The 25030-nt window shown below is 37.7% G+C and overlaps 1 protein-coding gene across 1 annotated transcript; it reads right to left on the reverse strand.

Annotated features, from left to right (window-relative positions):
• Positions 1 to 1038: 1038 nt before the first annotated feature.
• rec114 (REC114 meiotic recombination protein) lies at positions 1039 to 10789 on the reverse strand. Its single transcript, XM_023953634.1, has 6 exons — positions 10580 to 10789; positions 7263 to 7352; positions 4011 to 4094; positions 3526 to 3699; positions 2045 to 2116; positions 1039 to 1272 (listed from the first exon to the last, which is right to left on the reverse strand). The coding sequence occupies exons 1-6, from the start codon at positions 10667 to 10669 to the stop codon at positions 1108 to 1110; spliced, it is 675 nt and encodes a 224-aa protein (XP_023809402.1). The 5' UTR covers positions 10670 to 10789; the 3' UTR covers positions 1039 to 1107.
• Between the last annotated feature and the right edge of the window lie 14241 nt (positions 10790 to 25030).

A 25030-nucleotide genomic window follows, 5' to 3' on the forward strand; every position in this document is an offset into this window, starting at 1 on the left:
AAAAAGAACATAAATGGCTGTCTTAAGCATGCCTTATTCAGTCTTACGTGGAGATTTCAGGATGACAAGTCATGACTGAAACCACCAAGAGGGTGTTCACATTTTTAATGTGCTGTTGATGTCTCCTCTATTCATTTTATCATGTCCTCAAATGGGGTGATCTCCCTTTTGTATTACATATCATGTACAATGCATGCAAGATAATTACGCAATAGGATACTCAGAATAGGATTTTCTGTTGTTATCCCTGACAAGGCTTTTTTGCATCCGAGAATACCTGTTTTTATAGTCATCCCAATCATATATATATATATATATATATATATATATATATATATATATATATGGTTTCTATTGTTTTGAAATTGTACAGCATACCATTGTTTGATTTGTGACAGGAGGCCTACTTCTACCAGAACTTTCATTGTGAAGCAAGGGCTTCAGTGACTTTGGCAGTATTTCAATTTTAAAGAGAATACTTACAGAACATGATTACTGTGTGCTTAACTATCTTAACAAAAAGGATATGTGTATTATTTCTATTTTGTTTCCAGAGTAACTTAGGTGTCTTGTATGTGTTGGAGTGTGAGTCTTCAAATGATAGAAAATCTGTAAATGTTTTTTATTTATTTATATATATTTCCCCAATGACATGGATTTTTATTTAGTACTTTAGTTTTTTCTCTAGCTGTATAGCATGGCTATAATCCTATGCAATATGTATTATTAAATAGATATATGGAGGGCAGTTTGTTTTACTCAGTGAAGCTTTAATATTGTGGGATCACTTGGACGCTGGCATAGCAACATTCACTGCTGTAGCTGCATGACTCCTCTTTTCAATTAAATGTATTCATGTGTGTTGGAAATGGACCGGGTCGGGATCAAAGGGACCAGAGTATATAGCCACGATAAACATACGAGTGAGACCAATATTTTTTTCTTAATAAAAATGTAAAAAAAATAAAAATCACCGCCTTGTTTGTTGATTTTCAAAATCATTTTTATTTTGCTTTTCATTGTTTTTTGTTTTTTTTAACACATTCTCTTTGAAAACTGATATGACAACAGCAGCAGCAGGAAAACGAAATCTGTTTCTGACATTCTTCACTCTTCAAGGAGTTTCTGCAGCTGCGCCTCCACCTTCTCCACAAACGCAGGAAAGCTGGGATCCAGCAGACAAAGACGCAGCAACGGCTCCAGGTCGCTCTCTGCCAAACGGGTGTGGGAATGCATCTGAGGGAGCGTCAAGGAAGCCTTTCCCAAGAAGTGCTGCGGGATTTGATTCAATTATAAAAATGGAATCAAGTGACTTAAATTAGCCTTCATAATTTATTTAAGCTAAAACGAAAGCCAAGTGTCTCATAAAGAAACAATAAAAACACTCACATGTGATGGGAAGAACAGAAAAGTTCACGCGGCACATAGATTATTTAAAGGTAATCAGAAATACTCTCGTGCGTTTTAGGATTTAACAAAACAACAGATGTGTTTTTTAACCACCGAACCAAACATCCATTAAATAATTACAGCAATTATCTAGTACACAAACTTTAGTGAAGCTCCATCTGCTGTGCTGCATTTGAATTCAACCAGAAGTGGAATTATTCACAATTATTGTTTTATTGTTAATCTAATTTTTGACATCTGGGGAAGATGCATTTCAGTGAGAAAGACAAAAAGAAAAGTCGTTCTCCATATTTCAGTGCGGATCTTTGTCTCAGTGTTTTAAAGACCCTCTCTGATAAAAATTGTGTTTTTAACATTTTTTTTCCTGATGATGAAGGACATTGATTAGGAAAATTAAGATTAAAATTGTACTTCTACGTATTTCTTTATTCAAATGTGAATCAGGAGCAGATGAAAAAATGCTCTGCGCCAACAGTCCCGCCCACAACTTGGAGATGAATTTATACAGAACTTTTCAGATCAAAAGATGATCAGAGTGGGACTTTAAGACCCCATTTACAAGGAAATGTAACATTTCAACTAGTATTTGTTTTATCTGTTGTATCGTCAGATGCAAATATTTCAACAACTATACCTTAGCAAGATGCTGAATGGGCAAAGATCCTTCCATAATGTCCGCCTCCAGAGACTTTTCCTCACCTATCAACTTGATCAAAAGAATAAGAAGGAACATTTACAAACAAGCCATGGCACTACAGAGTAAAAATAGACCAATCAATATCGTCATTTCTAATTAATAAATGTCCACGCCTCAAAGTGCTTTCATCTTTACTAAGAGTTTTTTCAATGCTCATGTCTCAAAGGTCAAATTCAGACTTAAGGCCAGGTCCAGTGTGGCACCGGACTTTCATGTTTACCACTGTGACACCCTGAAGAGCTGAATGCAGGTTCACTGCTCAAATATCTTCATGCACGTCTTCTCTTGCTTCTGCTGACGATGTTACAGGAGGACATTTTATTTATTTTTCTGTCTGTCTTGAAACTTCATGTTGTGCATTTAACGTATCAGACAAACTAGATCATATCTAAGGCTTCTGGACGTAAAAAAAAAAACAAAAAAACCAGAGTAAATGTAAAGAATCACAACTTTTTCCTTTCTGCACTTGGATAACCTGTTTATCTATTTCCATATACACTGAACTATGCACTCTGTTTCCATTCTACATTCACCTTTAAGTATGTAGCTTGAAAGCAGGACATGTTTGTCTGTTTATCTGAGTCCACTGTCTCCAGCTGTGATGTTAATCTAAGAATAGGAGACCCAAACAGGAGATTATAAAGCGTAACTGACAGATGTGGAATCTGACTCCAGACTCCCTGACTGCTCTGACCCTTTTGTGTAGAAGCCTGGCAAATGGTTGCAGTTCTCCTGCAGGATCTTTGGCTCCTGTAAGCTCTGCTGTGGGGCCTACTTCTCTGCAAAGCTTCATCTCATTGCAGCAGGTCTTCCTTGCTACTTTCAGAGCTGCAGCTCCAGTGGAGAAAACTGGTTTGGATTGTCCCCGACTTGTCAAAATTGATGCATGGATAAGATATGGATTTAACCACTTATCCATTTATTTCCATCTCAATTTCCCTCTTTTATCAAAGGCATCATTAAAACATTTTAAGTGCCACTCATATAGGGCCTGCTTCCTCAAAGTTTTTAGTCAATTTGTTTGTTACTCTTTACATGTTTTATGATCAATTGTTCTTTTTGATGAGCTTAACTGAGAGGCAAATAAAATGAACTTCTAACCATTTTTCCACCAACATGACCGGAAGACATTTTCTTCATCAACCGGATTGTAAACAGCACCATCTAGTGATGCTAAAGGGGCACAGCTGATGACATAGACCAGTGCACTGAGGATATAAAAAATCAAGATGTTTTTATTATTAACTGAGTAGTTGCATTTTTATTTATGTGTACCCAATCTCATTAAATATTCACATAAACCGGATGTAAGTACCCATGTCAAACATTTTTTTGTGTTTTTTTTAGCTCCACGTTGTTTTAAATGTACAGAAAGGTGCTGCAGGTTTGGATGGCTTCATAGTAAACTGATGTGGAACCTGTGTTGCTGGTGCAGGAGTGTCAGCAGGGGGCTGATTTGGATGTACTGCGGGATCATCCAGAGTGGTGACAGAAAGGTACTTCTTCAGTTCTTCAGCGGCGCTGGAACACTCACTCATGGCCTCCGCCCTGTCTCTTCCATCAAACTGCATCCTCAGCATGCGGCTCACTCCCTGTAAATGTGGTAAAAATACACACACAGTGTGTGCAGTCTCTGTGATTCAACCAGAGTGACAAAAAACAGGTTATTTTTACTTTTCCTTAAGGTAATCATCATGTTCTGCAAGACGTTTTGGAGGACAAACAGACTTATACATCGGAACAATAACTACCCCCACCCCCCAAAAAAAAGAAAAACTCTAAGATTCTTTATTTGCTCCCCCCCCCCAAAAAAAAACAGCATAATCGTGACCTTGAGGTGAATTTGACAGAGATAAAAACAAACAAGGGTAGATGCCAGGACACAGAGTACTTTATGGCTCACCTTGACAGTCATTTGAAACATCAAGTTATCCGACTTTTGCTGCACTTTGAGACAATCGCAGCCACTAAGCAAAGGAATAGTTTCCTGAAAAGCAAAGAGAAAACCATCACAAAAATAAAAAGAACAGCATGAGAAAATAAAAGCACCCATTTTCGTTATACAACGTGTTTAAATACTAAATATGTTGTGAACCTGAGAAGGAAAAAGAATAGTTTACAGAAAAACAAATAAGAAAAGCACTAGTTAGGCATTACTATACATGTGTAAAAGTTCCAACAGCGGCCTGTAGGGGTCTCTCTTTCACACAGTCGGAGCTGGTTCACAAGTCATTTATTGAAACTGTTCCAATTCCCCACAAAAACATTTGTTTTGACTAAAAAAATATGCCATTGTAACAACTTAGATGATTTCACTGTACTGCATGGAAGGAGCTGCTCTAAACTGATGTCATAATTACACTGCCGGCATTTGAGTGAAACATTTTTGAGGAAACTAAAAAAATCAGACCTGTAAGTTTGCAGAAAGTCTGTGGTACAGATAGAATAAAGGCTTGATTAAAAAAAAAAAGTTCTTTATCTTAACCCCTTCATTTCTGAATTTATGTCTAATTATATTAAAAAAAACATAAATGACAGGTGTCAAACTCTGGGCCTCGAGGGCTGGTGTCCAATATGTTTTCCAACCAATCTGCCATTTCTTTAGCTTGGTAACTGATCCAGCAGCAGGAAAGGCAAGTTCCTTTAACATGAGGTCCAGGTCTTTAACTGAAGTACTCTCAAGACTAAAAAACATAATGTATATTTTTTGAGCAAAGACAGAAAAAAGTTTGCAGTTCAATATTTGTCTGAAGACGTTTTTGGTAGGCTTTTCTGAATCCCAGAATACACATGTTTGTTTGACAGCAGTTGACATTTCTGTAAATGGAGACAGGGCTGGAGTCTGTTCTCCCATGTTCTCCACGCGTGGGTTTTTCCTGGCTTCCTCCCACAGTCCAAAGACATGCTTCACAGGTGAATTGTTCATTGTTCCTGTCCAGGGTGTACCTGTGCAGTATCCAGGTTAGGCTCTGGCAATGAATGAATGGAGACAGAGCAGGAAAACTACTCTGAGTTGTCATGAGAGCTACTTCCTGCACCCAAAATAGTTTATTAGGAAAATCTTTGCTTGAGGAAGGTACATTTAAGGTTTAAGTAAAGGCGAGCTCCTGATCAAACAGCACCACCACCTCATTCTAAACTAGGAAAACTATGGAATATGTATTTTTAAAAAAAATTAAATTAATTATATTAAAACAAGATTCAGAGCTGCTTTTTTTTAAAGCTAACTTTAAAGGACTTCTGTTACAATCTAGAACTCTAAACAAAATATACAATTCAATTTTACCTTCAAGTGGAAAGATGTACTTTTTAGATTTTCTAGGTTAGTCAAAGCAGCCATACACTATATGACTCATTTGTCCCTCAGTTATCTCTTCGATTGCAAATATATTCACACAAATGTAGAAAAAGTTTCTTCCAGACTATGTGAAAGCCTGCAGACGTGGTCTCCTGGTGCTACAAACTCCTGAGGATTCACTGCAGCAGTCTTTAATAGACTAGTCCATCAACCATAGCGAAAGCTCTTCTTAGTCTGACCCCAATATATGTCTGACTTTGCCAGCCTGGCACAGCGAGATGGCTGTGTCCTGTGCCAGAACACTATTAATCAGACTTTAGAATTTCTTTTGTCTGCAGGTCAGAAACAAAAAAAATAAAAACTTACTGGAACAAATATAAGGAAAAGTAGAACAGTCACATTTTAAAATGAGGAAGAGAGGATTTCTAGACCTTGCTTGTAATAAGTCATTTTCTCATAGAGTTGGAGTGTCACTCTGTTGTTAGAAGTAAATCAAAGACTGAGAGAAGTAATGTAGAAGAATTAAAACCACACAGTGCAACAAAAGGCCTGTTCTGTTCTGTATACGTAAGCATGAACTGTTTTGTCTGCTTTGAGTCTAACTCCTATAAAAAGATTACAACTCCAGTGGAAATGCACAGAAAAATACATTTTTCTGGAAAAGCTTTGTTTGTTTAATGTCTTTCATTTCTTCAAAATGCAACATTTTCTTTAGTTCTATATAATGCTGACAAAAAGCATACCCCATTTACAATAAGAACTAAAGTGTTAACCATTCCTTTTAATTTTTTAAATTTAAATGACTTTTTTTTCAATGGCAACACCCTATTGAGGCTAAATCAAATAACGGAGTAGAAAATTCATTGCTGCAGCCATAAATACATTTTTTTATTTATTACACAACAACTTACTGTACATTTCTTAACTTAAAAATAGCTGAAACACCATCTCTTAAAGTCTCAGTTGCTTTTACTATTAGTTTAGTGATTTCAGATTAAAACAAAAGTATTCAAGACCCACCAAATGAAATTTGGGTACCGGTATTTGGTTCTTGTGACATTTTTCTGATGATTGAAGAAAATTATGATCTAAATTACATTTCCAAGTATTTTTTTTAAACCAAATAATTGTGAATCAGGAGCAGATAAAAAACTAATGTAGGAAAAAGATGATATGTGTGATGTAGAAAAAACGCTGGGTGTGCCACAAGTTTCCTCCTCCGCTCCATTCTGATGCATACTTGTAGACGACTATCCGTGTACGTCTTTAATCTCCTCGTCCGATCTGGCTTTTTGCTATAATTGTACTGCTGGATAGCTCCAATATTACTCAGCATTTTTGTTACACTGGTAATGTTAGGCTGGGTTTGCGAGGGACTGTAAGTTAGCAGGAGAGCATGTAAACAGATGGGTGATGGGAAGTGGGGTTGGTGTTGCTCTACGCCACCGGTCCCTCCCACAACTCTGAGGCAAATTTTAACAAACATCTGTTGCTCCGTAGAAACTATGTCCTAAAAAAACGACAGAGTTTTTCTAATTTTGTCTAAAAATTGCATAATCATAATTAAAAGGCTGCTTATCTTACATTTTGTGTCAGAAGAAGTGGTTCAGCAGCTTAAGACCAATTTTCTTGAATTTAAAGTAAAAGACAAACCATGTTTCAACTTCTTGTAATGTTATTTTACAGAGTAATGTTTAAACATAAAGTACAACAAAACTGTACCAAACTATGTACTATTTTTAACAAATGTGAACAAATTGATAGAAACAAACATAGTCCTTCAAACATTGAGACCGTTAACAGAATTTATCTTGAACTGGGAGCAAACCATGTCGGGGAGAAAAACAGGGGCCTTACCAAGCTTTCTTGTCCTCGCGTCACCAGTAAATGTCCAGATTCCAGAATTGTGAGGAATATTTTAGATTTGCCATTCTTGTCCTCAAAAATCTAGAAAACGAAATAAAAAGTAAGATTTTTTTTCTAAGAAGCATTTCATTTTAAATTCAATTCAATTTTCAATTTTATTTATTTAACGTAATATTACAACAACAGTCGTCTCATTGAGCTTCATACCGGTATTTGTAAAGTAAATATAAAACATAAGGATCAGATAGTCATGGGATTCAATTTCAATTAAAAGGGTTTTAAATGTTATATAAGAGTGAGAGCTGTTGATGATAATAATGCAGCAAGCATGTCATGTCAACAGGAGAGATTGGTAAGGTTAGGTATAATAAAGTTAAAAAAAAAAAACTTAAAAAAATGCTTTCGTATCTTGTAAAGACGTTTGAACAAATTTTAAAACACCTTTTGAGAATTCCCACATTTGTTTATTGTATGGCTAATGTTTGTCTGTCATAATTGGAAAACAAGATTTGACAGTGCTCGCTCCAGGCTGCCATCTAGAGCTTGATGCAGTTAATGAATTCCCAAATTGCCCTCTCAATCTCTGCTTAGGAACAAAACTTCCCCACATACAGTAGGAGGAAAACAATAATGTTACAATAATGATACTTGATGTTGGATATTAGCAAGCAATCAAAACCAATCAAACATAAAATTAAACTACATTTTCTGTTCTTACTAATCTCATTTCATGCTTGTATCTTTCATATTTCACTATCATGTTGGTTAAACTACATACATTTAAAGATGGTCTTTTAGACAAAAAGTTTATTTTGGGGAACAGCAACTTCAGTTTCCAATTAAATAAAAACCTTTTTTTTTTAAAAACACTATTTTTTAGGAAGATGTTTACCATCTGTCATCCATGCTGGATTAATGTATTTACTGATTTTCATCTGTTTTTTGTACATTGTACATAAGATTTCTCAGTTTCAAATCTATATGCACAAATCAAATGGCAGTTAGGACACACTATTGTAATGTGAGGAATTATGCAATTTTTATCATCCTGTTTGGAAACCACATTTTGAATAAAAAATTAATTTTACGATTGTAATAAAGCCTGTAATAAACTCCTCCACAATTTGCCAAATTTTGATGCCAATTTTTTTAATCATTGATAAGTAACTGTAAATGCTAAAAGACATTTACACCATACGCATAAATCATGTGCTTAAGTTTTAATTATCGAAGCACATTATTAGTATCTATGGATGTGGATATTTGCATGAGAAGTTTATTTCCTTTTTTTTTTAATCTGCCATAACCCAGCAAAGGATTTTTATTAAAAAACACAGTATGAGCACATAAAGTAAGTTTAGCTCTTTCTTGTGACATTATTCTTTGGGAATACTTTATATACTTATCAAAAGCCAATTTTTCTTTTTTTTTCTTAGTTTTTGGCAGCCACAGTGCAGGGATTTCATCTAACTCTATTCTCTGCATCTTTCTCACTCACACCAACCATTCTAATTTCCTCCTTGACTAGATCTTTTATTGAGGGGGTCTTCCTCTCTTTCCAGGTGGCTCCAACCTCAGCATCCTTTTACTAACTTAATCACCATCTCTCCTCTGATTGGGTCCAAATTATCTCCATCTGGCTTCTTTGCAATCATCTCTAAAACATTTAACAGGTGCTATTCTTCTGATATGTTCATTCAAGTCTTGCAGACTAATACTAGGATGAGTGGCGAAATGTTTCAGTTCAGATGCCATGACTCAACTTCAAGGCAACATCATCTGCATAAATCTGTATCTTTATCAGCATGACCCTATCCATCTTCATCATCTCTAGCTAGTCTCTTTTCTCAGAGCCACTGTCTCTAAACTAACATGTCTGATTTCACCACTGTCTTTTTTATATCTGAATCTTCCCTGACACTGTTGTCACATCTAAAACCTTCCTCCACCCATTTTAATCAGCTACTTCAAGTCATCCATCTTCTTCTCCTCTGCACCCTGTAACCTCACAGTTCCACTTGGGTTCCTCTCATTTACACCCAGTTCCTGCTGTGGCTGATCTTTGGTCCTCTCCTTACCATATCAAACCACCACCTCTCGAGATGTTCCTCCACCTGCTCCCTGCACTAACTGCAGATCACAACGTCATCTGCAAACATCATGACACAGAGATTCCAGTCTAACCTCAACTGTCAGTCAGTCTGTCCATCACCACAGGAAACAAGGAGCTCAAAGCTGATCCTCGGTACAGCCCTACCTCCAGCCTGAGCTCACCAGTTGCCCACAGCTCATTTGCCTTCCTTCAGAATTTCTCTGTTATTCTTGAGCTGCAACCTCAAAACAAATATTGCATCTGTGATTCTCCTCCTTGGCATCAAAACAAACTGTTGTTCACAAATGTTTACTTCTGACCTCAGCATTTAGCCATTTTCAACTGTGACTTTAGGAAATGTATTTGAGGGATTTTCATCAGGCATGGCACCCATACAGCTATTGGGTCCATGCTCTGCCCACTTCCAAATGGTGGGAAAAAGTTTGGCCAATTTGACATGAATGGAACCAACGAAGCTCTGCTGCTCATTTCAGAAATGTAAAGGTAAGAAACAGATTTCAATCACATATTATTACCCTATTCCCATGAAGCTTTGGCCAAAAAGAACATTGATCAAAACATGAACATCATTTAAATGTTAAAATCTATCTATCTATCTATCTATCTATCTATCTATCTATCTATCTATCTATCTATCTATCTATCTATCTATCTATCTATCTATCTATCTATCTATCTATCTATCTATCTATCTATCTATCAGCTTAAACATGAAGTTTTAAGTATTAGCTTAAACATGAAGTTTTAAGTGTTAGCTTAAACATGAAGTTTTGAGTGTTAGCTTAATCATGAAGTTTTAAGTGTTAGCTTAAACATGAAGTTTTAAGTGTTAGCTTAAACATGAAGTTTTAAATGTTAGCTTAAACATGAAGTTTTAAGTGTTAGCTTAAACATGAAGTTTTGAGTGTTAGCTTAAACATGAAGTTTTGAGTGTTAGCTTAAACATGAAGTTTTAAGTTTTAGCTTAAACATGAAGTTTTAAGTGTTAGCTTAAACATGAAGTTTTAAGTGTTAGCTTAAACATGAAGTTTTAAGTGTTAGCTTAAACATGAAGTTTTAAGTGTTAGCTTAAACATGAAGTTTTAAGTGTTAGCTTAAACATGAAGTTTTAAGTGTTAGCTTAAACATGAAGTTTTAAGTGTTAGCTTAAACATGAAGTTTTAAGTGTTAGCTAAATGTACTGAAATGTCTATACCTTCCAGGGTTTTTGTGCCTTTTTGTTCTTTCCGGAGCATGGGATGAAGCGCCCATAACGCTTTAAATTCCAGGTTTGGCTCACAGACATTTTCCAGGACAATCCGGGAATTTGAGGCTCAGTTTTTCTAGAACAGACAACTGCTGACAGTCAACAGCACAAACCTGGATCGCAGCATCTCAAACATCAGAGGGGTGGGTTGTTCAGCTCCATTCACATTTTTTTCTTTTTGTTTATTGTTGTTTTTTTTTTTTTTTTTGCTTAAATATATGTATTCACATTTTTATGACGATGTAGTGATTTTAATCAAATCTAATATGGTCAAATAAATTTTATGTACTTTTGAGGCTCACAGTTGTCCCCCCTCCCCTGCTTCTGTGGTAAGGATTCCCATTTAAATAAATTTTAAAAAAACGATTTGTATTTATTATTTTTGTAATTTTATTTATTTATTTTCACCTTTCTACTTTAACCAACTCGGAGGTAACTTTTCGTTACACATCCACGAACATTGTTTTTAACCTTGTTTAAACTTTCCACATGCTCCAGCTCGTTACTGCCCTCTAGTGGACATGAATGTGACCGAATTTGTCAAATTACAATATACATGTCTGGGTGATCAGAAACGCCTCAAATCCAACATTCCAGCTTTTATGGGGTTTTTTTTGTTCAACATTTAAACTCTTACATTTTTAAAATAGTCTGAAAGTAGATATACTTTTGTTTTGTTAATACAACATTTGACAGAACCCTTCTTTTTTTTTCATGTGTCCCAGCATTTGCTACTCATCACTTAAAATTCACACCAACCATTATCTTTGAAAAACATTGTTTGCTTCATCCTTTTTTGCCAATGTTTCTTTGGGATTAAATAATATTGTTGTTGAATTGAATGTGCCGAAACAGCCAGGAGCCTTCATGATTTTATAAGCGGTAATGTTTTATTATTATTTTTTTACTTTATTATTTATTTATAAACACATTTAGAAAAGGGATCTTCTTTGAATTCTATCCTGAAGGAGTGACGTTAAAGATGGGAATTCATCTCATATTAGATTCTTAAATTCTAACAAAACAATAGACAAAAAAACACAATGAATTGCAAAATGTTAATTTTTTGGTCAAGGAAATCACAAAAACTGATTTAAATTCAGTAGAAAACTTTTTTTTTTTTCCAAAATGATTGTGGATTAAGCCTGATCTTGTCAACGACCCTCCATCTTAAAGTGTGCGCAAATTACGCAGCGGAACACAAAAGAACAGCAGCGTTGCTGGTGTCTTCAGGTGAAGCGCACAGAAGGCATTCACCGTTGGCTCTACCTGTAGCCTTAAGTTAAGAGAATGGGTTGTGTTTTAAGAATGGGGGGAAATCATTCTCCTTTAAACAAGAGGGGCTGAGCTTATTTGCACTTCTCGCTTCTATGGCAACCCAATAGATTAAAATCAAGAAAATCCACCAAAACGCTCCTTTTGTGCATCCGTGATGTCAGCGGTCCCTGGAATGATCTACTGTATGTTTTTCTTTTTCTTTTCATTTTTTGACGTGATTGTGTCGCCTTTTGTGACGGCAGCTGCTGGTAGATGTGGTGAGAGGTTCATCCTTCTTCGTGCATGACCTTTCCACGGGTTCCATATCGTCGTTCGTGGGCACGTCTCTCACGTGTCACGCTAAGGTGACTTTCAAGCAGTTGTTTTGACTTTTGCGCGCAATGAATGAGAGGCACAAAGATGCACGTCGAGGAAACGGTGTCCAAGCGGAGCGCCCAGGCTGCGCGTGAAGACATATGCAAACTGTCAGCTATTCTCATTATGACAATGAATGAGCGCCTCTCATCTGGTTGAGCGGAGCCACGGCGGTTCATGTCATGTGTAGCAGGCTCAGGGATTCAGATTAGCACCAGGACTGGTCGCGCTCACAAACAGATACGGAGCGCAAAGCCGGCGGCAATAATCGTCACATTACAGCCTAGGAATCTGGATTTCTTTAATTTTCTCCTCTGTACCTCAATGTCATAATGGACAGGTTGCACTCCTCCATGCGTAAAAGGCTGTACAGTTTGCCACAGCACATTGGACAGAAGGCGTCAATAATGGGCGAAGGAGAAGACGCAGACAAGGACACCCGGAGGAAGAGCATCAGGATGAAGCCTCTGCCGTCACCGACCTCTGGGGGAAGCTGCAAAGGCATCGGGGAGACCAAAAGTGGGGAGTCTGTGATCATGGAGACGGACATCGGCAGACCTATGAAAACCAGCTCAAATGGAGACTGCCGGAGATTTCGAGGCAGCCTCTCGTCCATCACGAGTCGGCACGCGCACGACTCGGACTCGGCCGAGGTGCGACGCCTCATCACCGAGGGGGAAGTCACCCCCAGCGAGGAGAGCCCTCCCGGAGCTGCCGGCGACGAGCAGCCGGATCAGGGCGCCCAGGGTGCCAGCGGTGGCGCCCAGCAGGATTCTCCAGACCAGCAGTCAGCCTTCATAAAGTTGGAGGGGATTGATCAAATTCTGCCGGACGATGAGAGGTTATACCAAGCTGGATTCATACATAGGCAACTGGGAGCGATGCTTCAACCAGGGGTCAACAAGTTCTCTCTGAGGATGTTTGGAAGTGAGAAGGCGGTGGAACGGGAACAGGAGCGCGTTAAATCCGCCGGATTCTGGATAATTCACCCCTACAGTGACTTCAGGTAAAACTCCTAAAGGCCTTGCTGCTTCTCCTCTCTGTCAAGGTTTAGAAGCTCCACCTTCAAGTTCATGCACAGGCCCAGATGTTTGTGTCTAGCTCTCATCAGTGAAGAAGTCCCTTTTTGCACAATTTTAGTCTCAATTCATTTTTTTCTGCCTCTTATTGTATGTTTGAGTGATTTTTCAAGAAAAAACAGCGACTTATTATTAAGAATTTTGTACTTAAAAGTATTTTTCTATGCAGGAACACACCAGAACAGTTACATTTACATGGTGTCGCTAACTAGGAAACCCTGTGTGCTGACTGTTACCATGAAGAATCCATGCAAATCAAAATGGAACTGTATGGCACGCAATTTAATCCAAGCAGATACATTTATTAATCTTTCAGATGGTTTGTTGTCTCTCTTTTATGAGAGAAAATGTTTTTCAGGCATATCTATTAAATTCGTACACTTTGCATTTTAAGAAGTATTGCAAAAATGCATTTTCTAATATGTACTGAACAGTTTTGGCGGCATAAATGACAAACCACTGCGACCTCAAAGGGAATCCTGTGCAGGATTAAGATCCCTCAGTATTTTTTTGCTCTAAAAAAAATCACATTTCTTTCTCTGTCTTTTAGGTTTCATTGTGTTCATTATCAAGCAGATTGCAAATGCATATTTTTATGGCATACCACAATATGTATGTCCTTCCTTTAACACATTCCTTTAGGTGTTTGAACAACAAAGACAGACGTTTATCAGGTTGTTATGAGCTGGGTTTACAATCTAACCGATGTGGCTACTTCAATTGAAGCCTCTATTCATTGTTTCAGAAAAGTCAACTCACAAATGGCAATTTGTTGACATTTAACTCAGCAGTGTGTGAACTGTAATGTTTTTAAAATCCAAGCGACATCCTGAAATAGCAATTGGAGGACAAAAAGCCCACAACTGTGCACAGAGTTTAATGGATGGATGTTGGGTGAATGCATGCTTTAATATTTCTTTTCCCACTGAATGTGGCCTAGACTGTCATCTTTTTGATCAGCTACACTGGTTCAGACTGTATAAGAAAACTGGACTGAGTGACTCCTCCCCCCTCGTGTTCTAAACAGAAAGTACCTGCTGGCGACAAGAAGCCAAAATCCCACAGACCACTGTAGAGGAATAAACAGTTGTTACTCTGACGTTATATGTGTCAGAATAACCATTCTTGCTCAGATATTTTTTTTTGTATGTTCTTGCTACTCTAATTTTTTTTTTCATTACATTTTCCCTTTATTGCAAGTTATTCAAGTTAAAAACTGGCCAATCAGATGCCTCAGTAAAAGCATGTGCTGGCCCCCACCGTGAACGTTTGATTGACAGATTCTTCTGAGGCGCTTTCGGTGGAAAGGGTGTGGACTTCGAACAAGCTTACTCATGGCTGGTGACAATAGTTGCCATAGAAACGTCGACTAAGACCGACATGGACCAATCAATGTTTACTTGCTTCATTTGGCTCCAACATGGTGACGTCGGTATCGCAGAAAAATGGTGACTAAATTGGCTTCATCTTGGTGAAGCCGGAAATAAGCCATTTTCTATGGTTGACGTCACTTTTGCTCAGTCCAGTTCTCTTCTCCAGTCAATGGTTCATTTAGACTAGTCAGACTAAAACTTACCGTCAAAAATGTAGGGTAAAATGTCTGGCTTTGGAAGGCATGCTAATGGTAGTACAGGTTGCTCACCGGTCTGAGCTCTGTGATGGAAAGGTTAGATTCCTCCAAGAATAGAAAACATCTATCTAACTTTCCTGGGTATTTTCTGGTAGAAGCCTTTTCCTCTTTTTAATGAAACCGTGTGAGAGTGAGAGGCGGCTGGTTGGTGCAGAAACAGTTGTGATGAAAATTCACAAAAAAGAAACTTATTGTATGTTTTAACCTAACCACCCACTTTTCCTCTAGTCTGCCTAGTACACTTGTAAATGTCTCTCTGGTGCATGTTAAACACAAACACTGTTTCATGCAGTCAAGTGAGATATGCAATGGAATTATACATTAGTCCTTTTCATTATGCTCCTTCCAGCTGATTTTGTTTCCTCTCACCCCATCTGTTTGTTCTTTTGCTCACTGTGTTAAATGTCATGAGAAAAGGTGATTTGGGGCTTGGGGAGACTGTCCTAAAACTGAAAGGTCAGGGGTTTGGCGCTGGCTGTCTTTAAGCAGGATCAAGTACACGGGTGCTGCTCACCCCTTTCTGAAACAGATGCAACTTACTCAGTGAGTTCAATGCAGGTAAAGAGAATGACAAACTGTTTAGAAAAGGACTTTTTGGACACATTTGTTTCCGGTTCATGGCTAAAAAACTTTTTATTCCCACAAAATTAACATTTAGACAATTTGAGAGCAGTTTGCCTGCAGAGCGATCACTCCACGCTAGATTTTCTTATGATGCAAAAGTTTAAATCACAGATGATAAAATCAGGAACAAGAGTAAAAATTTTACTTCTGTAAGTCCAGGAATACAGAGAAAAAGGTACTGTGTGTCACCATGTTAGGGGCTGCTGAAAAGAGGATCTGAGACGGGAGGAAATGACTGCAATTAAAGCACATATAAAGATGAGTGGGACCTTTTAATCGGCCCAACGAGGAGAAGCGTGTCTTTGACTCAGTTTTATTTGTATGCCCGCAGTAAAGCTCAGGCACTATAAGCTCAAATTAGAGTGTCACAAGGAATCACAGAGTCATCACTGTGCTGGAATTCAACAAAATCTCCTCTTGTCAAGTTTTGTATAACACTAAGAAGCAGGGGAGGGGCAATATCTTGCAAAGAAAAAAAAAGGGAGATTAAAAATGGCATCATAATCCAATCTGCAGCCCCGTTTCCAGATCTGAGGCTAAGCAGCCTCCTTCGATGCTGAGCAAACTGCTCACTGTGAGCAGATATGGTTCACCATACCCAACCAACAGCTCATGTGCACCACGCTCTCTTCAGAGAGAGGCAAGAACAAAAGTTACTGACTGATGAGCATTTGTTTGGATTATTCTTATTGTCATCAAGCAGCAGATGGAGGAACAATTTCTGTGATTGGGGCTGAAGTTGCAGCCCCCCAGGACTAATTTCCCACTAAATTATTTTGTTAGATATCCCAATCATGCATTTACTTGTTTCAGGGATGAAAAAGTGACACTTTAAAAAAATAAAATAAAACGTTTTGCCCGTTAAACTGAGATTCAATAGCAATGCATGTGCCTCATCCTTCGCGCTGATAATTCCTTCAGACTATTTCAGGGGGTTATTGGCAGAAGACCCCCGTTCCCCAAAATGAATGGATTCCACTTCTCCATCAGACCAGGTGATGATTGTTTTCCTACCTGTTTGCACAGCACCCTTTGACTTGGTCCTGTCAAAGCAACATCATTGTTCAGCGTTCTAGACAAACGATGAGGCACACTATAAAAGATGCAGACCTCTGATGGTGGAGAGGCGTTTAATTATCTCGTGATTCAAAGCCCGCAGAGGACGCATCTGTTGGAAAGTCTTCTGAATTTCCCTGGAGAGATGGAAGAGAAGATGTCAGACAACTTTTTTGATTATTATTCACAAGAGTTTCTCTTATGCTTTAAAACTGTTGCCGAATAGATCAAAGATGTGTGTGTGTGTGTGGGGGGGGGGGGGTCAACTGTCTTAATGGGTTTGTCCATTAATTAAATTACGTCACGCAAGTCTTTATTTTCCGTATTTGACTGGTTTCACTACCTAAACCTGTGTCCGAAAGTCACTGTAAGAAGTGAAAACATAGTACTGTTCTATCGGAAAGAATATTTTGTATATATTTAGGGAAAATGTCGTCACTAATGGGTATCAAAAGACATACCGGTAAATGGTACCTTAAGCACCCAAATAGACTTTGCTGTGGTTTCCGCACTATAGTTCGTACCAGATTGTAAGGCGCATCGTCAATGAATGGTCTATTTTCAAAATCTTGTCATAAATAAAGTGCACAGAACTTTTATCAAGACAAAAACATCAGATATAAGTCTGTCTGTCATTCAGTCAGACTCTATGAACTGTGTTCACAGTAACTCTAGAACTTGTTTGTAACACGCCACACGTTAGCTACATTGGAAGCATTAGCTGCGTTGGCGTATTCACAAAACCTGTAGCTCCCAACCTTGTTACAACACCTAAAAAAATAGTGATGCTTAAAAGAAAATGGCATCAGACTGATATTTTGACAGAGTGCCATGTACAGTGTTGCCCCGTTTATCACAGGGTTTATGTTTGTTCATAATCTGCAACACGTGAAATATGAGGTAGTATTACAGATGTAAGGCTGTAAAACTCCTCTCCACACACTTTATACACCTTTTTTATCCACTGTTCAAACTCTCAAAAGTCATACCTTCATTGAAAAATAAGTGCAGCATTGTGGAATGAAAACAAAGACCTGCCTGTGATCAAAGATTTATGCAACCCTGGAGAGATTAACGCATTTTGTACAGGAGACATAGCATGAAGGAGATTAATTGACAAGTCCAACAACCAATCAGAACAAAGAACACTGTGCACTGGGAGAAAAAAGTGCAAAATTGCACTGAAATGATGTGCGAAACTGCGAGACTGCATAGATTAAACTGTGATATAGTTATGTATCCCTGAACCTCTTGAAATCTCTTCGACATGATTAAGCACAACCAGAATGAATCCATATGTACGGTGCTCTTGATTATAAAACGCACTGTTGTTTTAAAAAAAAAGACTTTCAAGTGTGCCTTATATATTATTTTCTGTTATTCTGGGCAAATTCTGATTTATTCTTTATTTAAACAACAACAGTTATACATGATCCACAAAAGTCTTTTTTTTTAAATGATTCAATAAGAACCTTCATAAAAATAAGTGAAAGCAGCTACCATGTTTTATCTGTACTCTGATGGTCATCTGTATTATGAGACATCAGATAGGAAATGGTCTCCAGTCCAATTAACCTAAATCTTAGCATAGCAGTCAAACCTGCAACTGTTGCCCCCTGACACACAGTCACTGTTGTACTAAAACCTGCATCAGTGTTTATCGTGTTTGTGAGCAAATAGGATCAGCACTCTCAGTTTCAGTCTGGTTGATTAGAGTTGATCTGAGAGTACATCTTGTTATCGATTTGTGTGGTTCTCTATGGGTATCCAGCTTTCCATCGATGGACCAACATGCACGCTCCAGAGAAGTCGCCTGCATTAGTCTGAGTGAGTTATACTTGTCAAAATGGATGTAGGACAGTTTATTATTTTGTAATTTAACTGACCAGTTTGGTGGAAAGTCGGAGGAATTTCTGCGGTCCAATGTCTGAACATGCACTGGATTTTGTTGTCTTGTGCTGTTAATCCATTCAGACAGATAAAGTAAAAGGTTGCTTTTCGCTGCAAAGGATGAATTCCAGTCTCCATTAAATAATTCCTTCTTTAATGTATGAGGGCAAAACATGGGGATTACAGAAGGTTCTGGCTAGACCTGAAAGTGGTGTAATCAAAATAGGCTGCCGTGTTCATCCACCAATTTTAGGAGCCAAGAGATTATTACAGCACAATTTATTTAATGGAGGGAGCCCAGGGATGATGTGCATGGCCAAAGGGTGGAAGGTTGCTTGTCGTAACAGCAGAATGATTGAATGGTAGCATGTGATCTCACCCAGCACTCAAACACAGAAGTGTGAAATTCGTATGTGAGACCCCAACTATATATAAAAAAAAGGGGTTTTGGTTTTTACCTGACTTAACATTTCATTTATTTTTGTTTAAGGACCCACTCCGATGAAAATCGTGTTTTTAACATGTTCTTGAGGCATTTTTCTGACGATGCAGGACATATATTAAAAATTGTAAGATCAAAATTGTATTTTTGAGTATTTTTTTATTCAAATTGTTGTGAATCAGGAGCAGATGAAAAAACATGCTATTTGAAAAAGAACGAATTTGTGATGCATCCACTTGTAGTAGACAAATAAATCCACGTGCGTCTTTGGTTTCCTCGTCTGAGCTTGCATCTGACTGAAAAACTGTAAGGCTTGATAGCTCTGATTTTGCTCGCGAAATCGTTGTAGCGGTAATGTTAGGTTTTGGGTAAGCTTGCAGGAGAGCATGTAAACAGAGAACTCTCAGTAATGGGAAAGAGGATGAGAGGCAGGGTTGCTCAGCGGCAACAGTCCCGCCCACAACTCACTGTAATAAAGGTCCCTCGTTTATCGTTCATAAAATCCGCTATGTAGGATTACAGATGTTTTAAGGCTTTTAAAGCCCTCACCTTACAATTCAATTTTTTTTTTCAGAATGAACACTTTTTTACTTTTCTCCCTTGTTTAAGCTCTCAAAGTTCAAACCTTCATAGAAAAACATCTTCAGTCTTATAGAACAAAAACAAAGATCTGCTTGCAAGAAAAAAATATAAATTAATTTAGAAAGCTGAACATATTCTGTTCAGGAAACACACAGTGGAGGAGATTGATTGAGACGGTCTCCAGCCAATCAGGACGCAGAGCAGATAAAAAAATAAAAAAATAAAAGCAAATTGCACTGGAAAAAAATGTGTGAAACAGTGAGACCGTAAAGGTGAACCACGATATTGTGAGGGAACATTACTGCTGCCCTACAGAAACTACATCCTAGATAGCGTTTTTATTTTTATTTTTTTATGGCTAAAAGCAACATAATCGTAATCAAAAGACCACTAGGAATGCTTTAAAAATGACCAAAAATGATCTAAGTAACTTATGATCTGAGTTAGGCCTGAGTAAGTGACTGCAATCCTGACAAAAGCTGCAGTTTTTGCAGATTATAGACATCGTTCTATGTATCACCCACCTGACCTGGATTCATTTTCCCGATTTATAATCCAACTTTCTGAATTCGTTATGGCTCAAATTCTGAGTCTTTATTGCAGCAATCTTATAAACACTTTTCAGCCCTTGTTCTAATAGAACACGTGTACTTCTAATTCAGTCCAACGTTTATAAATCAACTAGAGCTTGTTGAATTCAACAAACGCAAACATAAATTAGCAATACACAAAATATAGATGAAATCACCCAGTTATACCCAAAAGGACATTCTTTACTTCGGTTACTGGTGCTGCAGTGATTAAGCCTTCCTTCTCATCCCCTAAACGATAGCCAGGCTAAAAACATTCCTTCAGAATTTGAAGGTTATCAGTGCAAAATAGTGAAAAGGATTTACTCAAAATGAAAAGAAATGCAATATTTGACTTTAAGAATTCATTTGGCTCCCAGATATCAACAGAGCGCGGTTGAGTGTGTTTGATGGGAAATGTTGGCATGTGTTGAATGAACAATTAAGACTTTTGGGTTGAAATACTCCCTGCGGGCTATCGTTTTCCTCTGATGTTTCCCATTCAGGGTTTAGGCATGCTTTTTATGCAAGCTTATATGAAATAACTGCTGGAAAATATTTTCTTTGTTTTCTTTTTGTTGGTTCCATCAGCACCATGAAACTGAAACTAAAATGTACAAAAACAAACGGCTCATTGCTTTTGAATTGTATAGGTTTAGATAAACCTTATTTTAAAAAATTGATCCTGCAGTCTTTGGTTTGCTTCAAGGTGTTTGAATGTTTTATTAAAAAATAGATTTAATGTAAAGTTGAGAAAATAAGATTCCATGCAAAATATTTGTTGTATTCCCACCATATCACCTTTTTTCCGTCTGTTCGCAATTGCACACATGATTAGGCCCAAATCCAGACCTTTCTTAGCAAAGATGTTCTGCTTCATCTAATACATACAAGTTGACCTCTCCAGCCCTGCCTGTGTCCCAGGTGGATTCTAACACCCCCTGTTCTTGTGAAATTGGATTGTTCTATTTTTTTTTTCCTACCAATGTTGATGGGAAATGGTCAAAATGGGAAACTGGCCAACAAAGTGCTGCTCCAGGGCTTTTGCCCAGTATTAGAAACACTGGATTAAAATAAATTCACATTTAATGTAAGGCATTTGCCATTGCCATGTCAGAAAAAGAGGCAAGTTAAGGACCAATTAATGGGAATTGTCAGAAACAACCAGTGTGAAATAATCATTTTGATGTCCATGTGTCATCTAGGAGTCCCAACTGAAAAGTACAGATTTCCTATGAAACAGAAAGGGTTTAAAGACAGTTACTGAACATAAACCTTTTAGCTTCATACACTTCCCCCTTTGTTCTTTGATCTTTGCTTTTGCAAGGGTTTCCTTTTGTAGAGAGGATTTAATCCAGGTAATTTTTTTTTTTGGAGAACATGCATTGTAGAGAGATACATTTCCTGTTTGTGACCTCATCAATGTCCTCTTTCACTGATTTTAGGCTGAAGTCCAATGGAAACTGTGGGGTTTCCACTCAGAGAGTACCAGACATCAGTACCTTCCTTGAAAATACTCCTTCAGAATAATGTTTGACCTGGACCAGCACCACACTGGGTGACATGAAGACTTGAATGCTGATAAATTATATGAAATGCAAAGGTTGCAGACTAAATATTCTCTTGGCTAAAACAGAGTTTAAATAATCTGCTCTATTGATAATTGTTTCCACACTTTTTCATAAAATGTATAAATAAATTTCAGGGAAATATACAAATTTTTATTGATGACAGCAGAAATTCTGACTGTATGTGACATTTCTAAGTTAGAGAAAGTAATATTTTGAAAAGGAAACCATTTGGATGTATAAATATGCAGATCTCACTTAACATATTCAAGAAAAAGTTGGATAAATTGCATCTATTTTCAGATTTTTTTTGTCTATTATTCTATCATCAGTAAATTCTTTAAGACCTGAAATTATATGTATATCTATCACTTAAATCATCTGTCAGTCAAGGTGCAATTAAACAAACATATAACTGTTTTTATTTGCATTTTATTGTCAAAAAGAGTCAATTTTATTTACACATTTGTTAGCTGAGTTTTAAGATCCTAAGGATTAGTGGCAAAAACAAAGACCCTGTCTTAACCACACGGCTGTAGAACATGCAAGCCAACCCTAACAGAAGCATGAAACGTGGTCCCAGTTTATAAATTCTGCGTTATTTTCACAAAATCTTTTAGGATATATTTTTAAATGCAATAAAATTCATTTACATCCCTAATTACAAGGAAAGAAGAGTTTTAATCAGGAAGAGACCATGGATAGCCACACTACAAGGGAAGGGCTCCAAACAAAAGCGAATAACAAATCAACACAATAACATGCAGCAGTTTCACTAACACACCTCAATGTCACAAAGGCAGCTAAATGTGGTCAATCAGGAAATAAAGTGACCAACAAACGTGCTGCAAACATTCACACCTTGCCCCAAACTAACTTTAAAATGAAATGAGAGTGAAAAAATACTTTAAAAAAAAAAAGACGTACCAACCCTATACTTAAAACCACTCATTCATCCACTAAAATATCACTGTCCCACTGTTAGCAGTGAAGAATCCCAACAGCGAGCAACTCTGACAGTGGTTGGCAGCTGCCGTTTCCACAAGGTGACAATACTATGCAGGCCTCTAGACACTAACACGTACGTGAAGAAGTGAAGCGTCTGGCCACTCTCTGTCAAGCAGCAGTGGCTTCCGAGTCTCATGGAAACGTAGCTATCATAATGAGCCTGACGTTCGCGCCAAAGCCAACATGGACATGCCGAGACAAAAACGTACATAACAAGTCCAGGTAAGGCAGCAGCAGAACAGGAGCTCCAAAAAAATATGCAGCATTGCATTAGGCACAAATGGGGCACAGCAAAAACAGGCATACCAAATTGGCGTGTCCTATCTCTCACTGAGAAGAAACCTAAACTGCTCTAGACGAACATGTGCATGGAGACATTTAATTTCGTGATGCCCTAACAAATGCAAAGTAACGTTTGTTTTTCAATGATATAAAGTGCAGGTTTGGAGGTCAGAGATGTACTTCATCACGTTAACGTTTATCGTGAGTAACTGGTTGGAGATATGAGTTGTTCCCTGAAGACAGCTGATTTTTTTCTTGTTAATAAACTCACCAAAAGACTGAAGAAGACTATTTCCCCCACCTCCTTCTTTTCCTTTGAGCCTATTGATGGTGAAAGTACAAAGCCTAACAAGTTATCGACCCAGGAATCAAGACGGATATTTTTGGATTTTTATTTATTTTATTTTTTGATTGGTAATGCTAATGGTTGAGTAACGTCATAGCAAGGATACAGCAGTTCACCTCAATCTATGTTTGACGAGATGAAAGCAAGAACGAGCTTTAGGAAACTGAAGTACCGTACTTGGGCATCTGCTTTCATTAGGACTAAAAGAAGTACAGTCACGTCCTAGGAAAAGTTGTTGAACGTCTTCAATATTTGGTCAGTAAAAACCTCCTATTTATTAATGGAGATGCATCTGACAATGGAAGAAAAGTGCTGAGAATCCTGAAGAACTGCTATATCGGAAATGGAAAACTCTGTAACATCAGCATGCACACAACACACATCCTCACGGAAGAAGAACATTGAAATGGTTACAGATAAAATGATAAGAATTGAGAGAGCCATGACAGCCCTACTGGATGCAGATAAGATGTTGGACTGTGTTGATATCAATTAGCCACACTGTAAGAGGCTAAGTGGCTATGTCTGTGCAGCAAGAAGTTGGTTCATCCTGCCACACTTGAGATATTTGAGTCTGTCTGGCCTTTACCATAGGTTTGAGGAAGTGCATAGTATCTTTAAAAAAAGAGACTACTGATGGCCTTAGAGGGAGAGAAAAAATCATTTGATACTTATCAAACTGGGAATGGTTACAAAAGTGTCAATAGTCAAGCTGATTGTGTGTGAAGTGAAGACATTGTAATCCATTGATATCCTCTCCTGGAAAGGTCAAACAACAAAAATCCCCTGAAGAGCACAGTGTGTGATAGTCTTCGGTGTCACAAAGCAAGTTTCGAGCAGCTCAGAGAGATTGGATATAACCTCACATGTCAGTAATTCCTTATCTGTTTTTGACATTAACACCTTGCTACAATAAAGGGTGTGCCAGAGCTCACAGATTACGTTTGTGGAAATAAAGGTTTCAGTTTGTCTGAAACTTTGTCGAAGGATGTGCAAAAAAGTAATGTTTTATGAACTATTCTGTTGGTGTCCCAATTTTGGCGTGCGGTCGAATCAAACGGGATGGGATAATAGGATTGTTATTAACTCATAACTGAGCAACTTTTGAGGTTCTTTTTAAAGTCTCAAAGACTTACTCTGATCATAATCTATTTTAAAAGTGTTTCCAGTGGTCTTTTTTTTTAATATGGTTGTGCCTATTTCAATAACCAATAAACCTGTGTCATTTTCTACTACACAGTTTCTGCAGAACGGCAGGAGTTCATTAAAAATTATGAATCTGTTTTCTGCAGGACTAAAAATGGAATGGCAGCTACATTTTTTAGTATCTTTACTATTACAATGTCTATGTAATGTAAGTTACCCAAGAACAAAACAATGGCTACGTTCACACTGCAGGGCTTAATGTTCAATTGTGATTTTTTGAAAAAATCTGATTTTTTTTTTTTGCAAGGCCGTTCACATTTCCAATTAAATGCGAATTTTTGTGATCTCCTGTGTGACCGGGAAATGACCCAGAAGTGACCCGCATGCGCAGCAGAGTACTCAACGGTGAAAGATGTCACTTTTGTTTGCGGAAGTAGCTAACGTTAACAATGGAAGTCAACAACAGTGTTGTCAACAGTGAAGCTCTTTTTGCATTATTACATTCATTTTCACAAAGGAGCCAGCACAATTAAAATCTTCTAATTT

The sequence above is a fragment of the Oryzias latipes genome, chromosome 3 (assembly GCF_002234675.1).
Source record: "Oryzias latipes chromosome 3, ASM223467v1".
In the NCBI taxonomy this organism is placed as follows: Eukaryota; Metazoa; Chordata; class Actinopteri; order Beloniformes; family Adrianichthyidae; genus Oryzias; species Oryzias latipes.

What these genes read in the sequence shown, in the direction of transcription:
- rec114 (XM_023953634.1), bottom strand. Translation starts at nt 10,669, where the DNA reads ATGTCTGTGAGCCAAACCTGGAATTTAAAGCGTTATGGGCGCTTCATC. An exon ending in AGGCACAAAAACCCTGGAAG is followed by an intron (nt 7,353 to 10,579) that starts GTATAGACATTT and finishes TTCGTTTTCTAG; the next exon opens with ATTTTTGAGGACAAGAATGG. An exon ending in CGCGAGGACAAGAAAGCTTG is followed by an intron (nt 4,095 to 7,262) that starts GTAAGGCCCCTG and finishes TTTGCTTTTCAG; the next exon opens with GAAACTATTCCTTTGCTTAG.